Source organism: Heptranchias perlo, chromosome 6, assembly GCF_035084215.1.
Source record: "Heptranchias perlo isolate sHepPer1 chromosome 6, sHepPer1.hap1, whole genome shotgun sequence".
NCBI lineage: Eukaryota > Metazoa > Chordata > Chondrichthyes > Hexanchiformes > Hexanchidae > Heptranchias > Heptranchias perlo.
In genome coordinates this window covers 44,830,715-44,848,979 of record NC_090330.1, presented here as the reverse complement: position 1 = coordinate 44,848,979, position 18,265 = coordinate 44,830,715, and the positions used below count along the sequence as shown (strand labels likewise).

The window sequence follows — 18,265 nt, the reverse complement described above, 5'->3', positions numbered from 1 at the left end:
ATCTACCTCCCCCTTCACTTTCATTTATTTCCCCATTACACTAGCAACCACTCCATCTTTCAATGCTATCTACTCCCCAATCACTGCCATCCATTTGCACCCCCCCACTTCATTCATTCTCCATCTCCCGTTCTCAATGTTATCTATTCTTCCCCTCTCCTTCCACTGCCATCTATTCTCCTGGTATATGTGGGAGCACATTTTGAGAGATTTGCACCTGCCAGCCTATGAATTTTCATCTGTTAAAATTAATGGAGGGAAGACCACAGGTTGAGGATGCTGGATTTCCTGGGGGGGGGGGGAGTTTTAATCCCCAAGAACGGGTGGGTTGGGGGCGGGTGGGTTGGGGGCAGGTGGGTAGTTAAAATAATTGATTTTTTTGAACGCGACCACAGCCAGGCTCAAACGCGCCCAATTCCAGGTTTAATGGCCTTTCTATTAGGTCTTTCTAAATTGATTTTCACTGAGCTTTAAATTTAACGCCTCCAGCGCGGGTTTCCTAGGGGTCATGAATCTCGCCAGTGAAAAGGAGGTGAGAAGGGCTGGATCATGAGGTAAGTGCCTTTATTGCAATGCTTTTGGGCCAGGAGGCGCAGGAGTATTTCCTCCAGGCCCAACATGCTTCCCTGCCACAATCTGACCCCTCCCCCCAATGTAGGAGAGCCCCAACCATCTCCAACCTCTCACCTCCCTAACCATCTCCAACTTCTTCGCCCCCCCCCCATCCAACCCCCAAAGATCCTGATATTTCCCTGACCTCCCCCATCCAACCCCCAAAGATCCCTATCTCTCCCCGACCCCCACCCCATCCAACCCCCAAAATCCTGATCTCTCCCGACCCTGTAATAAATTGGATAGCCAGGTGGTGAAAGATAGAATACTAGAGCCTGATCTTCAGTTGCTTCCAAGCCTTTATTCACGGAGATCCACGGTACCCACCCCACACCCTAGATAAGCTCTCATATAAATTGATACACACCACCTGAATACAGGAGCACTAATTGATATAAATCATATAGGTACAATTCAGAGTTTCCCTTCTTTCTCTTTAAATAAAAAAAAATTAAAATTTATGTAAACAATACAAAAAAAATCAAAAACTTCCACACTCTGTACAACTTATACTATTCAAAGCATTACATTGTGAGGCGACCCTTCTCCAGGACCCCTAATAACTTCTTTGTTTTACTAAAAGAAGTTCTTGTACAAGCTGACAGTTGATGGCTTGAATCCACCCATTTAATTTTAGAGATTTCCTTTCTCTCCAGCTTTTGTTTCAAGCCAGCAAGGTCAATCTGTAATCTTTTCTCACTCACATTTTTCGTAATCGTTCATTATACCACAATGAAAAATATTCATTCATGGGATGTGGGCGTCACTGGCAAGGCCAGCATTTAATGCCCATCCCTATTTGCCCTTAAGAAGGTGGTGGCGAGCTGCCTTCTTGAACCACTGCAGTCCGTGTGGTGAAGGTTCTCCCACAGTGCTGTTAGATAGGGAGTTCCAAGATTTTGACCCAGCGACGATGAAGGAACGGTGATATATTTCCAAGTCAGGATGGGGTGTGACTTGGAGGGGAATGTGCAGGTGGTATTGTTCCCATGCGCCTGCTGCCCTTGTCCTTCTAGGTGGTAGAGGTTGTGGGTTTTGGAGGTGCTGTTGAAGAAGCCTTGGTGAGTTGCTGCAGTGCATCTTGTAGATGGTACACACTACAGCCACGGTGCGCCACTGGTGGAGGGAGTGAATGCTTAGGGTGGTGGATGGGGTGCCAGTCAAATAGGCTACTTTGTCCTGGATGGTGTCGAGCTTCTGGAGTGTTGTTGGAGCTGCACCCATCCTGGCAAGTGGAGAATATTCCATCACACTCCTGACTTGTGCCTTGTAGATGGTGGAAAGGCTTTGGGGAGTCAGGAGGTGAGTCACTTGCCGCAGAATACTCAGCCTCTGACCTGCCCTTGTAGCCACAGTATTTATATGGCTGGTCCAGTTAAGTTTCTGGTCAATGGTGACCCCCAGGATGTTGATGGTGGGAGATTTGGCGATGGTAATGTCGTTGAATGTCAAGGTGGTTAGACTCTCTCTTGTTGGAGATGGTCATTGCCTGGCACAAATGTTACTTGCCACTTATCAGCCCAAGCCTGGATGTTGTCCAGGTCTTGCTTCATTATCTGAGGGGTTGTGAATGGAACTGAACACTGTGCAATCATCGGCGAACATCTCCATTTCTGATCTTATGAGGGAGGGAAGATCATTGATGAAGCAGCTGAAGATTGTTGGGCCTAGGACATTGTCTACGTAACATTCAATGGGTATGCTATCTTCAGTACTCCTATTGTACAGGATGTCACTCAAAATATTTGCCAAATGGAATCCCTTATCCACTGCGTCACCAAGAGTCAGGATTTCAGCAGCCAGAGTACTTTTAACAATCCTTTTTATTTTTTTAGCTTCCCAAGCTAAAGGACAACATTTCCCATTCTCACCCAGAAACACTATGAAACCAGCTGCACTAGAATACCCATCAGGAAGATTTGGATGTGAAACATCGCTAAAGATAACTAGATTAATTTTCTTTGGGTCATCTAACGATGGGAACTTAAGTACGCATTTATCTATATTTAATTTTCATAATGTTTTATTTGCCCTTAAAACACTCTCTACTATGGGTTTCATTGAAGTACTTAACACCAACTAGCATCTAGTCTAGCCTGAGTGGTCAGTTGAACTGGTTGTGCAATCAAGCTTCGTAATTGCTCTGTCTCTTCTTTAGATGTAACAACACCTTTCTGTGATGCCCTAGTACGATTCACTGGGATGGGAGTAACACTCCCTAAATAGGACTGTTGATTTAAAGTTATACCAGACCCATTCGGTTTAATATCTAAACCAATATATTTAAAAGCCCCACAGGCCTGACTCCCAATTTTAAATTCTACTCTAATCTTATTAATGACGAATTTCTCAAATTCCGCAGTACCACCCCATAAGAAATCATCAACATGCATCATGAAGATGCCTGAAAGTTTTCCGTTATGGTACCAATAAAACATGGCGGGATCTGATTTTAGTTGAACACAACCTATTTTCAGCAAAACAGATCTCACCAAAAAATACCATACCCTGGAAGCATCATTCAGGCCATAGACACATTTGTTCCGTTTCCATAGTTTTCCTTCCACATCTGCTGCCTCTTTAGGCGGTTTCAGAAACACTTCTCTCTGAAAAGTATCGCCCTGCAGAAATGCGTCTTTTATGTCAAGTGACCTACATGCCCATGAATATGTTGCCAGAAGAGCCAAAAAGATTTTTAAGATTACCTTTCCAGCAGTGGGAGTATCCACTCGAACTTCTGTATCACCCAGTTTCCCTTCAAAACCCTAGCTATCTTTCTCGCTTTAACCTTATAAGTCCCATCTGCAAGGACTTTTCTAGTACAAACCCATCTATGTGACAAAGCTGGTTATCCCTTATCTGTTATCTCAGAATAAACTCCAAATTTTTTCCAACTATCTAACTCCCTTTGTTTTGCCTCTCTTATTTATCTTCAAGTTTATTGGCAGCCACCAAAACTTCATGATCATGAAGACTTCTGCTCCTAGTTCTGTTACGTGACTGTTCTGTGGTCTTGGTTTCATTGGCTGACCTAGAAAAGCCACGTCTTCTACTTCGACTTCTATCTCTGTAGGGACTACTACTGCGAGATCTCCCTCTTCTATCTCTAGTTCGCGATCGTTTTCTGACGTGAGATTCACTTCAGGACTCCCTATCACTACTTGTACTCCACTTTCGTACTCTCCCATTCTGCCAGTCCATGGACCTCGCTTCGTGGCCATCATCCTGAACATTCAACCAAAATTTAAACCTACCAGTAGCTTTGCCTGCACGTCCCAAAACTGTTACATCCGTCCATTCATTAATCCCCTCTGGAACATAGGTCACCTGTGTATCCACTTTGGGTAATTGTTCTATGGATGTGATAGCTCTGTCATGTGTTTCTTGATCACTGACATTACCACTGTCCAGCCCTTGATCTACCTCAGTCTGTTCATCAGGAACCTCATCAAAATATCATGAACATCTGAGGCACAAGATGCCTTGTTCACTTCTATCAACTGCTCAGAGTCCGAGATTTTATAATTAATTCCAATTAATCATGAGGAATGAACCTTAACAATTTGATTGCCATGTTGGACAAGTACTGTCTTACCATCATGATAATTACCTTACCAGGGCCTTTCCATTTCCTATGACCCTCTCTTTTATAGTATACCAAATCTCATGAATTGAACTCTGTCTCAGATAGTCTTTTACGATGCCTCAGTGCTCTACGAATTTTCCCTGATACCTCAGCCTTGATAAAAGCCTGTCTCCCTGCATGCGTAGCATTTAAATGCTCAGAAAAGTGGCACTAATTGTGGTACCTTCTAGAGCAGGAAGATTATCACAAAGAACAGAAGGTAATGTGGGATTACACCCATTGACTAATTGGTAAGAACTATGGGTGTTAAATTGGGCTGTGTAGTGCCCGTTGTTTCGGCACTACAAGGCCTCTCCGACATCCAAGATGTCGTCTTGGATGCGCACGTATGTTTCGTGCGTGATATGTGCCAGACGCCATTTTGGTATAGGAGTTCACACAGGTGCAGATAAGAAGGCACTGGAATCATGTAAAGTAGGGAGAAAATGGCTTCAATCAGTGTGCAACGCTGTTTTAAAATGATACACCGCATTTTGGGACTTAACGCTCAACTCAACACACAGTCTTAACCCCGACCATCTGAACATGTTTTAGAGTGCCTGGAGGACCCCCCCCCCACCAGCGCTAGTTAAAGGGACCATGCAGGATTTACAGGTTAGTGGCTGGATTATTGCCTATGGCTGCCGAGACATTTGTCACTGTTTTTGGAAGTCTCCTAGACATCAATACTAGGACGCGGGGCCATAGCCTAACATTTAGAGCCAGGACGTGCAGGAGTGAAGTTAAGAAATGCTTCTATATGCAAAGGGTGGGAGACGTTTGGAATGCTCTTCTGCAGACGGCAGTCGATGCTAGCTCACTTGTGAATGTTAAATCTGAGATTGATAGATTTCTGTGAACCAAGGGTATTAAGGGATATGGGGCTAAGGAGGGTATATGGAGTTAGGTCACAGGTCCATCATGATTTTATTGAATGGTGGAACAGGCTCATTGAATGGTGGAGGGGCTAAACGCCACTGCCACTTGCTGCCTCTTGACATGCACCACCTTCTCCTGCAAGAAAGCTGGACGTGTGCCCGGGTGGTGTGCTTGTCATGGTTGAATAGCTGCCAGTGTGTGTGGCCTATGAGTTGTGGGTGGGCGGCTTGAAACAGTGGTAATGTGTAAGGGCGAGAGGAAGCATCTGATTGGAAGAGTTGATTACTGATGGAAAGAGTTTATTGGTATGTGGGTGATGGGGGGGTGTAGTGCATGGTGCAGTTGGTAGGAGACGCCACTTAACAGTTGACCTCACTCACCTTGGCCACTCATGTCAAAGTATTGAACTTCTTCCTGCACTGCATCCATGTTCATGATGCTCTGCGCCTGGCATTGACTTCGTCCCCCGCTGCCTCCCACTGATTTTTGAGTATATGTCTGGAGGGCCTCTTGTTTCCCCCCCCCCCCCCCCCCCGGATATAGGATGTCCCTCGTTCTGTCCACCTTTTGCACCAAGGTCTCTAGTGCATCAGCAGAGAACCTTGGTGCATGCACTCTCGCAGGCCTGGCACCAACTCAGATCGGCAGATTGGTGAGGTGTGGCGTGCAGATTGGAGGATGTGGGATTTAGCAGTGCGCAACCTTTATTCAATGATTTAACATAACTCATCAGTGTGTAAACATAGGGATGGGATCTGCATCTGTGTTTTACGTGTGCGATGTCAGATCTCTGTTCAGACTCCAAGCAGACAGTGGACTGTTATTTTCAGCAAATAGCAAGTACCAGCTACCTTTAAGAGATTGAGCTCCCCCTGGTGGTGGAAAGTTTGAAATGCATTGATTCCACATGCAAGGCCTGGAAAGGAACGCCGATTGCAGGTAAGTGCTCCCGTGGCTCCAAACTTGCGTCTTGCCTGCCCAGGGTCCGTCGGGTGCATTAATACTTGCCTAACGCGCTGATGAGAAACATCAGGTTTTATTAAGGGGATACAATAATGCCCTGGCTGGGAAACTGCAAATCACCCGATTTCCCAACAATGATTGCCTCATCGTGCTCCATATCAAGTTTCATTTTTGCCTTTTTCATGGAAGGTTTACCCAAAAGCATCGGTATCTCACTAGAGACTATATCCGTTCTTAAAAAATGGCTTACTTCAACTATCTTACATGGAATTACCATTCTCTTGAGTGACCTCAAGGTGTTGTCATCTCCAAACCTAAAACATGTAGAACTTTTATATTCCTTTACCTTGCTTTGAGCCTCACTACTTAGTGAATCAAGACAACATTTTAATCAATCTGACCCACATACAGTTGAAGCACATGCACTATCTAACACCGCACAATTAAAGGAATCCGAAACTAATACATTCTTCACAGAATTAGAACTCCTTGTGGTCAGTATGATCTGTTCATATTCATCATTATCTTCATCCTCGTCCTCAGAATTACTTTCTTCATATGTTATTTTACGGTATCTTCACTCTGAGCAATTCGCCTCATAATGATACTTAGAGTCACATCTCAAGCATATACTGATTTTTCCTTGTGCATTCTTGGGATTCATTTTCCTGTTATTACTGTCCCAATTTTGTCTTCTGTTGTTATAACTGGTTTTGTTGTACCTGCTTTCATCACCAATCTGGCTGTCTTTAATCCTTCCGTCATATTGATGCCCGTGTCCAGTCTCTTGAAAATTTTGAAACCTGGTCTGGCACCTGCGTTTAGTATCTGGAACATTTTGAAACCTGGTGACCATCGAATCTTCTATTCTTTGTGTCGCAGCAGAAGGCCTCATTTGTTCCATGAAGGCTGAAGGGAATGACTGTTTCCCCAAGAATTTTTTTAAGGCAGCAGACATTTGATCCAACAGAGTCTCCTTTTCCAAGAACTGGACGCCAATTGGAACCAGTTGCCTGTCCATATGAGACACCTTAGCACAATCCAATAATTCAAACGTTAGTACCGATCCAGGGATTCCCAATTTGAACTTTGTCAACCTTCTGAACAATTTGTTAACAATTTGTCCATGATATACTCTTCCATTGAATGACCGTCCATTTTCCGAAATCTATCAAATGCTGACCAGGCCTCATAGGCACTTAACAGCTCATCTTTCTTGTAGATTTGATCCAGAAATTCTGTTAGAAAGGTAATATCTTCATTATCCAAAAGATCTGCATCTATCTCAGAAAATACCTTGCTTCTGATTTTACTTCATTCAGGAAGCGACAACGTCAAGGCCATGTCTTGTTTCCTCTTTAGCAGAGTAGTGACCCATGTCCACATACCATTCTTCATTCTTCCACTGGTCATACGGTTCAAACTCCGAGAACACCAGAGGGAAATTGTACCTCAATGATTTAAACTTGCTTTCTGCTGTTTTTCACAATGGCCACTAGGCTTTCAAGTTTTGTTTTGTATCTAAAACATAAAATATCGTAGTTTCCAACCTCCACCTTAGACAACCAGTCTCTGCTACCATGTAATAAACTGGATAGCCAGGTGGTGAAGGATAGAATACTAGAGCCTGATCTTCAGTTGCTTCCAAGCCTTTATTCACAGAGATCCACATTACCCACACCACACCCTAGATAAGCTCTCATATAAATGGATACAAGAGAGTCTCCAATTGATATGCACCACCTGAATACAATTAACATTAATTGATATAAATCATATGGATACAATTAACAACTCCACCCCCCCCCAATCCCCAGCTGCATTCCCGCCCGCCCGGCAGGCAGCCAGCCTGTCAATCAAGCTGGTGTTCGGGCAGGAAACCTTTTGAAAAATTTTAGAACAAGTCATACCGTTAATTTCAGTAGGACTTGCGGGAAACCTTTACTTTCAGGTTTCTCATCCGCAACCCCCTCACCCCGCCCCCCCCCCCCCCCCGCCCCTTTCCCGGCTCCAAGTTAAAATCCAGGCCCAGGTGTTTGTTCCCGGCATATGCTGGAGCACAAAGGCATAAAATCTCCTTAAAACTCTCAACTACAGTTTTGGTCATTTGAAACTTCACACAAACAGAGTTCGTTCATTTTGCCAACCAGAATATTCTATTCAACCAAATTGCTTTCGTCAAAACTCCCTCTGACCATAGCTCCTTCTTGAGCTTTTACATTACTTCTTATCCGTTGACAGAAACGTTGTTCCGTTTAGATTAATAACCAATTCATGCAGTTATGAAACTTGAAGGGTGTAACTATCATGGTATAAGGAATTGCACATTAACCATGTGATATCAAGAAACAGCTGAGTGCACAGGATAAACAAAGGCTATGGGCCCCGACAACATCCCGGCTGTAGTGCTAAAGACTTGTGCTCCAGAACTACCCGCACCTCTAGCCAAGCTGTTCCAGAACAGCTACTACACTCTCATCTACCTGACAAAATGGAAAATTGCCCAGGAATGTCCTATCCACAAAAAGTAGAGCAAGTCCAATCCGGCCAATTACCGCCCCATCAGTTTACTCTCAATCATCAGCAAAAGTGTTGCCAACAGTGCTATCAAGCGACACTTACTCACCAATAACCTGCTCACCGATGCTCAGTTTGGGTTCCGACAGGATCACTTGGCTCCAGACCTCATTACAGCCTTGGTCCAAACATGGACAAAAGAGCTGAATTCCAGAGGTGAGGTGAGAGTGACTCCTCGAGACATCAAGGCAGCATTTGACCAAGTGTGCTATCAAGGAGTCACAGTAAAACTGAAGTCAATGGGAATCAGGGGGAAAACTCTCCAGTGGCTGGAGTCATACCTAACACAAAGGAAGATGGCAGTGGTTGTTGGAGGCCAATCATCTCAGCCCCAGGACATTGCTGCAGGAGTTCCACAGAGCAGTGTCCTAGGCCCAACCATCTTCAGCTGCTTCGTCAATGACTTTCCCTCCATCATAAGGTCAGAAATGGGGATGTTCGCTGATGATTGCACAGTGTTCAGTTCTATTCGCAACCCCTCTGATAATGAAGCAGTTTGTGCCCGCATGCAGCATGACTGGACAACATCCAGGCTTGGCCTGATATGTGGCAAGTAACGTTCAGGCCAGACATGTGCCAGGCAATGACCCCCTCCAACAAGAGAGTGTCTAACCAGCTCCCCTTGACATTCAACAGCATTACCATTGCCAAATCCCCCTCCATCAACATCCTGGGGGTCACCATTGACCAGAAACTAAACTGGACCAGCCACATAAATACTGTGGCTACAAAAGCAGGTCAGAGGCTGGGTATTCTGTGGCGAGTGACTCAACTCCTGACTCCCCAAAGCCTTTCCACCATCTACAAGGCACAAATCAGGAGTGTGATTGAATATTCTCCACTTGCCTGAATGAGTGCAGTTCCAACAAAATCATGAAGCTCGACACCATCCAGGACAAAGCAGCCCGCTTGATTGGCACCCCATCCACCACCTTAAACATTCACTCCCTCTACCACCGGTGCACCGTAGCTGCAGCGTGTACCATCTACAAGATGCACTGCAGCAGCTCACCAAGGCTTCTTCAACAGCACCTACCAAGCCCGCGACCTCTACCACCTAGAAGGAAAGGGCAGCTGGTGCAGGGGAACAACACCACCTGTACGTTCCCCTCCAAGTCACACACCATCCCGACTTGGAAATATATCGCTGTTCCTTGATCGTCGCCTGGTCAAAATTCTAGAACTCCCTACCTAACAGCATTGTGGGAGAACCTTCACCACACAGACTGCAGCGGTTCAAGAAGGCGGCTCACCACCACCTTCTCGAGGGCAATTAGGGATGGGCAATAAATGCTGGCCTCGCCAGCGACGCCCACATCCCATGAATGAATTAAAAAAGACAGTTCATATCAATTAGTTTATGGTAAGTACATTCCACTTTGTATTTAAACTAGGTTTATTAAAAACCTCAGATTGTAAATCTGATTGTTGTAAAACATTGTTAATTTTGTCATGTTTTATTATGATAATATTACTGAACTATGATGATAAAGCCTTAAATATATATGCAAATTAATTGGAACAAACAATTTTCCCTATAGCTTTAAAAAAAAACTTGTGTATTGCAATCAATTTAAACATTCTCCAGAAATAGCATAGAGAAGGAGTACGTTTATTGCTAACTTTGAATCAATAGTAACAACTATTATTATGGCCCAGCCTCCTCACGGATTTCTTGTAAGTAAAGGTAAAAGCAAAGCAATCACTGATCTAAATTGAAGTAATAGCATATAAAACTGCAATATATTATAACCATGTATAACCTCTTGAGTTTAAAAATATTATCACATCAAACTGTCAAACCAGAGTAATATGTTTTTCAGACTGTAGGGAAGTATACAGTGGTGTTCCCCAGGGGTCGGTAATAGGACCACTGCTCTTTTTGATATATATTAATGACCTGGACTTAGGTATGCAGGGTATAATTTCTAAGTTTGCAGATGACACAAAACTCGGAAATGTAGAAAACAATGTGAAGGATAGGAATAGACTTCAGGAGAACATAGACAGACTGGTGAAATGGGCAGACAGATGGCAGATGAAATTTAATGCAGAGAAGTGATACATTTTGGTAGGAAGAATGAGGAGAGGCAACATAAACTAAATGGTACAATTTTAAAGGGGTGCAGGAACAGAGAGACCTGGGGGTGTATGTATACAAATCTTTGAAGTTTCAGGACAAGTTTAGAAGTCTGTAAAAAAGCATATGAGATCCTTGGCTTTATTAATAGAGGTACAGAGTACAAAAACAAGGAAGTTATGCAAAACCTTTATAAAACAATTCTGGGCACCACACTTTAGGGAGGATGTCAAGGACTTAGAGGGTGCAGAAGAGATTTACTAGAGTGGTACCAGAGATGAGGGACTTCAGTTATGTGGAGAGACTGGAGAAGCTGGGGTTGTTCTCCTTAGAGCAGAAAAGGTTAAGAGGAGATTGATAGAGGTGTTCAAAATCATGAACAGTTTTGATAGAGTAAATAAGGAGAAACTGTTTCCAGTGGCAGAAGTGTCGGTAATAGATATAAGATGATTGGCAAAAGAACCAGAGGCGACATGAGGAAACTTTTTTTTTTTATGCAGCGAGTTGTTATGATCTGGAATGCACTGCCTGAAAGAGTGGTGGATGCAGATTCAATAATAACTTTTAAAAGGGAATTGGATAAATACTTGAGGAAAAATCTACAGGGCTATGGGGAAAGAGTAGGGGAGTGGGACTAATTGGATAGCTCTTTCAAAGAGCCAGCACAGGCACGATGAGCCGAATGGCCTCCTTCTGTGCTGTATCATATTATGATACCATATGTTATTATTGGTACATTATAACATCAGTGCCACTTGGGAGCAGTGAAAACAGACTGTATAAAGTTACATCACCCTTTCACACAAGTTTCTAATCGGGCAAAGAACACTTATTTAAATGGACACAGGATGTTGCTCATTGGTCTCCAAGTATAGATGGAGTGTTTAAAGTTAGATAAGAGCAGACTATGCCATCAGCTCTTTTCCAGGTGGATGACCCTTCTTCGGGTCATCGACCTGAAATGTTAACTCTGTTTCTTTCTCCACAGATGCTGCCTGACTTGCTGAGTATTTCCAGCATTTTCTGTTCAGATTTCAGATTTCCAGCATCCACAGTATTTTGCTTTTGATATTTTTTTAGTTGTTTGATTTGGACGACACAGGCAAGGCCACATTTATTGGCCATCCTTAGTTCCCCAGAGAAGGTGGGTTTTCTTGAACGGCTGCAGTCCTTGTGGTGTTAGATAGGGCAATTCATGATTTTTGACACAGTGACAACAAAGGAACGATAATATTTGTCCAAGTCAGGATGGTGTGTAATTTTGGAGAGGAACTTGGAGGTGGTGATGTTCTCATACTCCTGTCCTTTGTGGTGGTAGTGGTCATGGAGTTAGACAGTGCTTTTGACACAAAGCTGATGAGTTGCTACAGTGCATCCTGTAGATAGTATATGCTGCTGCCAGAGTGTGCTGGTGGTGGAGGGGGTGGATATTGAATCTAGTGGCAGGGTGCCAATCAAATACATTGCTTTGCCCTGGATGGTGTCAAGCTCTTTGGGTGTTTTTGTGACTACATTCTTCCAAGCAGCTAGTGAGTATTCCATCATGCTTCTGATTTGAGCATTGTAGATGATGGAGAGGCATTAAGGAGTTCGGAGTTGAGCCATTTGTCACAGAGTACCCATCATCTGCCCTGCTCCTGTAGCCGTTGTGTTGATATGGCTGGTCCAGTTCGTCTTCTGGTCAATGGTGTGAGAATACTTCCTTTTGTCTCACCGAACTAAAAATCATTGAATCAAACTGGTTTTGGCAAAGTTATAGCATATTTATATTGCTCATCTTGTCAGTGCTGCAGAAAACTGCTTTGCACTGACATAGAGATGCTGTTTAAGCAGCCTAATAAATGTATGTTGTATAAACAAAATACCATGGTATCACTGGAGTGTGTGTGCCTTTTGCTTCATTCCATAAAGTATAATAATGAAACCTGTAAAAAAAAATCTATTTTAAGGAACAAGGTTATAAGAAGGGAAAAAAGTGCAGGTCTAATCTTATTTACTTATTATTCCAGATTTATGTTCAGCACAACTTGTTCTAACCTACTTTCTGCTTAATAGCAATGGAACTCACAATATTATGGATCAAAAAAAATTGTCTGTTACACCAATCAATGAAGGATGTTACAATGAAGAAATAGTGTTTAGCTGGTCTGGAATCATTGGATCGTCTACTGAGTTGTATTGTCCAAAAATGGATGAGTACAGGAATAATAAAGAAGATCTGAAATGGTACAAGGTAATTATATTCTGCTTAGTCACTTAACATACCAAGCTTGGAACTCACAATGTTACAGACCCTCAAATTCAGCCGAGGGTGGGTGAATTTGAGGGCCTGTAACAGTACTTTAAATGGGACGAGTGGAACATCAGGAGTAAAAGTAGCAACCAGTTTAGAGCAGCAGGCAAAGTTTTTTGCAGCACCTAAAGCAGCAAGGACATTACATGTGAAAGCCATTAAGGCTCAAAACCCACAAGCAACTGCAAAAGAATTGTGATCCAAACCTGCTTCCAGTTTTCACTGACTGCAGCTGAGGATCCCTTTAATGGACATTCAAAATGGCCGCCTCCCAACTTCTACCTCCCATGTTCGGTGCATGACAGCAGGAACCATTGGTAATCCGATGGGCAGAGATGAAAATGGTGTTGGGGTCGTAACTACATCATTTAACCTTGATTACAAATATTCATGATGCTCCTGCCTGTTTCTGGCAGGAGCTCTGGTCACCTGGATTGAGGTCAGCCTGCAAATTGGAATGGTTGGAAACTCAGCACTAAATCATGCTTCCGTTTCCCTCACTATTTTGATCCCGCTACAGCCCTGTTTTAAGTGCAAATGGGGCAATAGGGACACAAAAATCGCCACAGTGATTCTGCCACAAGTTAGGTGGTGACAGAAACCGGTGACAATAAAGTTGACTCCCCTTTGTTTAAGTCAACAGCCAAGGTGGTGGTAGACAACCTGGAGATTCTTCAATGGAATTTTGGATTAGTCGGAGTATACAGAGAGAAATGTTAATAATTGCACCATAACAGTCTCTGATATACCACTTTTACCTAAGTTCAATGCGTTATAAATTCAGAAAATGTCTTCTTAGAATAGGAGTAATTTCATATTACTAAATATTTTCATCATAACCAATGTTTTCCTTCATGGCAGATGAAATATCATTAAAGACTGCATGGAAGCCTAAACCTCAATAAGAACTAGTTTGTTTGTTTGTTTGTTTGTAATAACCATGATACAAGTTTTGACTGTGCTTGTTTAAATATTAGCGACAATCAGTTGATTATGTCTTACAGGATTGTCAGAAATTTGTTCACAAGGGATCATCGCTAGTCTTTAAGAAGCTAAATAAAGAAAATGCTGGATATTACACTTGTAAACTTTCTTTTGAACATTCTGGAGTACAATACAATATTACAAGGACATTGAATCTGATATTGAAAGGTACTTTTTTTTAAACTTAAGTCTTGATGGCAGGCACAGAGGAGGCCCTGATAAAACTGGAAGTCTGTGATACAAGTGTGTAGAACATAAGAACATAAGAAATAGGAGCAGGAGTAGGCCAATTGGCCCCTCAAGCCTGCTCCGCCATTCAATAAGATCATGGCTGATCTGATCCTAACCTCAAATCTAAATTCATGTCCAATTTCCTGCCCGCTCCCCGTAACCCCTAATTCCCTTTACTTCTAGGAAACTGTCTATTTCTGTTTTAAATTTATTTAATGATGTAGCTTCCACAGCTTCCTGGGGCAGCAAATTCCACAGACCTACTACCCTCTGGGTGAAGAAGTTTCTCCTCATCTCAGTTTTGAAAGAGCAGCCCCTTATTCTAAGATTATGCCCCCTCGTTCTAGTTTCACCCATCCTTGGGAACATCCTTACCGCATCCACCCGATCAAGCCCCTTCACAATCTTATATGTTTCAATAAGATCGCCTCTCATTCTTCTGAACTCCAAAGAGTAGAGTCCCAATCTATTCAACCTCTCCTCATATGTCCGCCCCCTCATCCCCGGGATTAACCGAGTGAACCTTCTTTGTACTGCCTCGAGAGCAAGTATGTCTTTTCTTAAGTATGGAGACCAAAACTGTATGCAGTATTCCAGGTGCGGTCTCACCAATACCTTATATAACTGCAGCAATACCTCCCTGTTTTTATATTCTATCCCCCTAGCAATAAAAGCCAACATTCCGTTGGCCTTCTTGTCACATCCTTGGACCTGTTCAAAGGCATTGCTAGATTGCTTGTGGATTATATATCTTTATTATTAAATGCCAGGTCAACAAGTATTTTGGTCACCTCACGATCACAAGAAACAACCTCATATTCTTTAGTGGATCAGATACTCGGCAATATATCAGTGTTTGCGCCAGGCCTTAAAATGAAATCTATTTAAAAGCTTGATTTCTTTTTTTAATGCTGTTGCAACATAATCCTAAAATATGTGGGAAGTTAGCAAATGAGGAAGTGTAACTAACTATTTTGATACAATTTCTATTCTTGCTGTATAGTTTATTCTCCTCCCTCTTTCCCACTGATTCTAACTCTGAATTGTGTGTAAGGATCTTATAAAGTAAAAGTACAAATGGGTTGTTAGAGATTTCAGGGTTTAAAGTTCTGGAATGTCAAGTGTTCCAGTGACCCACAGTCCCCAATGGACAATGAACCTACTACAAGAGATGCAAAGGATGAATTTTATTCAAAGAATGAAGAAAAAATAAAGAAAGAATTTGCATTTGGATAATGCCTTTCACAGCCGCAGGATGTCCTAAAGCGCTTTACAGTCAATGATGTACTTATGAAATGTAGTCACTGTTATAATGTAGGAGACATCATACTAAATGTATGAAAGTTATACATTTTAAGGAAGGATACCATAAGATTTACCAGGTTTAAATAGGATGACTCATTGGGAGTGATTTTGCAAGGCTGAGCTTCTGGCATGGTGCTCCTGTCTAACAAAGCTCCACACCGGGTGCAGAGCTTCACAGTATTACCTCAGTAGTCAATTCTGGAAAGGATCCATTTTGCAGAATCAGTATACAAACATAGAAATTAATTTTGGCAATATTAGCAATATGTTATTAGATTTAGGGAGACATCAAAGTAATTTTATGGGAAACTTGGATGGATAGGTGAGATGGAACAATGGTATAATTTTCAGGCAGGAATATGTTTATGATTGTAGTGTAGATTCTTCTATTTTAACAGAGGTGTTCATAGGCATATTTTAAACAGGTTAACTTCTCTGTTAAATTATTTTTTTCCAACTATTTACCTCTCCCCTCCTTCTCAAAACCTACCTCTTTGATCATGCTTTCGATCATCACTCCTAACCCTTGTCCCACAGGTTATTTTCACCTCTGTGAAGTACTTGGAGGCATTTTATTACATTAAAGGTGCTGTATAAATGCAGGTTATTGTTATTGTAGTTAAATTAATGAATGAAATTGGAGAACTTAATTGCACTTTTAAAAAAATTTCCTTTTAAGAACCTCCCTTCAAACCGGAATTGATTTACCCACTTCGAGAACATGTTGAAGTTGTTCTAGGTGGGTACAATTTAAATTATATTCTATCTATATATGATTTCTTACCAGTGTGGATTATCAGAATGGTTTATAATGAATATAAACAGAAGGAATGAAGTGCAGTGGAATTGAAAAGAAACACATCACAAGTTTTTGATTTCAGCTTCAGTGCACAGGATTCTTAGTTTCAAAACCTATGAAATGCAACTAGCTCCAAAATGGTTTCTGAACTTGACATAGATAAATTAGACTTGGTTTGGTTCAAGTATTTTTGACACAGGTTTCTAGTGCACTACAATCATAAACATAATAATTTTCAGGCAGGAATATACCATCGTTCCATTTCACCTATCCATCCAGTTTCCCATAAAATTACTTTGATGTATCCCTAAATCGAATAACAGTGAATCCTATTTGCTGATATGAAACTGTCCACTTCATTTTTGAACTCCATCATAGTTTCTTGGTCCACCATCCTTGCTGGTAGCCTGTGCCACATATTCAACCTTTAACTGAAAAAAATGTCTGAATTTACAACTTTCTGTTGTTGTCCTTCATTTGAATCAATGACTCTTGTCCTTGAATGCAATACCAAGAAAATGCAATACATAGAAAAACTTATCACATTCCACATTCTCTAAACCACTCATAATCTTTAATACTTTTAATATCTCTCTAATGGGTAATGTGCAGCAGAAAAGAAAAGCGGGTAGATTCTTCTGTCCTCTTCCCCTCCTCTCACCCCCGGTGCTAGACAGGAGCAGTGTACCCAAAGTGTGCTGTGCCTATACAGCCCCAGGTTTATTGGAATTTCCTGTGCTCGGTCATTTACATGGTCTGAGGGCATCCCTGGTTCAGGCCCACCCTCTGGCAAGACTCAGTGGCATTGGAAAGGACAAGAAAATGGGCACGGTTGCTTATTGGGCCCAGGATAAAATAATGAATATCTATGTTTAATAAATACCTCAGTGTAACAGAGTGAGAGAGGGATGATATGTAAGCCATAGGATGTTGAGAGCTCTGTATCTGAGATAGGGAAACAACTTTAAGAAATTATATAAAAGACAATTATATCTACTTGCCCAATCTCAATCAGTCCTCCTCCATGTTGAGCACCAGTTGGAGGAAGCACTGAGGTTAGCAAGGGCACAGAATGTACTCTGGGTGGGGGACTTCAATGTCCATCACCAAGAGTGGCTGTTGTAGCACCACTGCTGACCGAGCTGGCCGAATTCTGCAGGACATAGATGCCAGATGGGGCTGCGACAGGTGGTGAGCAAACCAACACGAGGGAAAAACCTACTTGACCTCGTCATTACCAACCTACCTGTCGCAGATGCATCTGTCCATGACAGTTTTGGTGGGAGTGATCAACGCACAGTCCTTGTGGAGACTAAGTACCATCTTCACACTGAGGACACCATCCAATGTGTTGTGTGGCATTACCACCATGCTAAATGGTATAGATTCAGAACAAATCTAGCGCTCAAAACTGGGCATCTATGAGGCGCTGTGGGCCATCAGCAGCAGCAGAATTGTATTCCAGCACAATCTGTAACCTCATGGCCCGGCATATTCCTCACTCTACCATTACCAACAAGCCAGGGGATCAACCCTGGTTCAATGAGGAGTGTAGAAGAGCATGCCAGGAGCAGCACCAGGCGTACCTAAAAATGAGGTGTGAACCTGGTGAAGCTACAACACAGGACTACATGCATGCTAAACAGCGGAAGCAACTTGCTATAAACAGAGTTAAGCAATTCCACAACCAACGGATCAGATCAAAGCTCTGCAGTCCTGCTATATCCAGTCGTGAATGGTGGTGGACAATTAACAACTAACGGGAAGAGGAGGCTCCATGAACATCGCCATTCTCAATGATGGCGGAGTCCAGCACGTAAGTGCAAAAGACGAGGCTGAAGCGTTTGCAACCATCTTCAGCCAGAAGTGCCGAGTGGATGATCCATCTCTCCCTCCTCCCGATATCCCCACCATCAC

At 42.5% G+C, this 18,265-nt stretch overlaps 1 protein-coding gene across 3 annotated transcripts in view; it reads left to right on the top strand.

Moving 5' to 3' along the window:
• Positions 1 to 18,265, top strand: part of LOC137322518 (interleukin-18 receptor 1-like) — a 72,101-nt gene that overhangs the window by 39,134 nt on the left and 14,702 nt on the right. For 2 of the 3 annotated variants that reach the window (XM_067985444.1, XM_067985442.1), the window contains 3 exons: positions 12,792 to 12,969; positions 14,034 to 14,181; positions 16,229 to 16,288. In XM_067985444.1, the coding sequence (XP_067841545.1) occupies positions 12,792 to 12,969; positions 14,034 to 14,181; positions 16,229 to 16,288 (386 nt within the window). The remainder of the gene's footprint in view (positions 1 to 12,791; positions 12,970 to 14,033; positions 14,182 to 16,228; positions 16,289 to 18,265) is intronic. The other variant, XM_067985443.1, reaches the window with a different exon arrangement.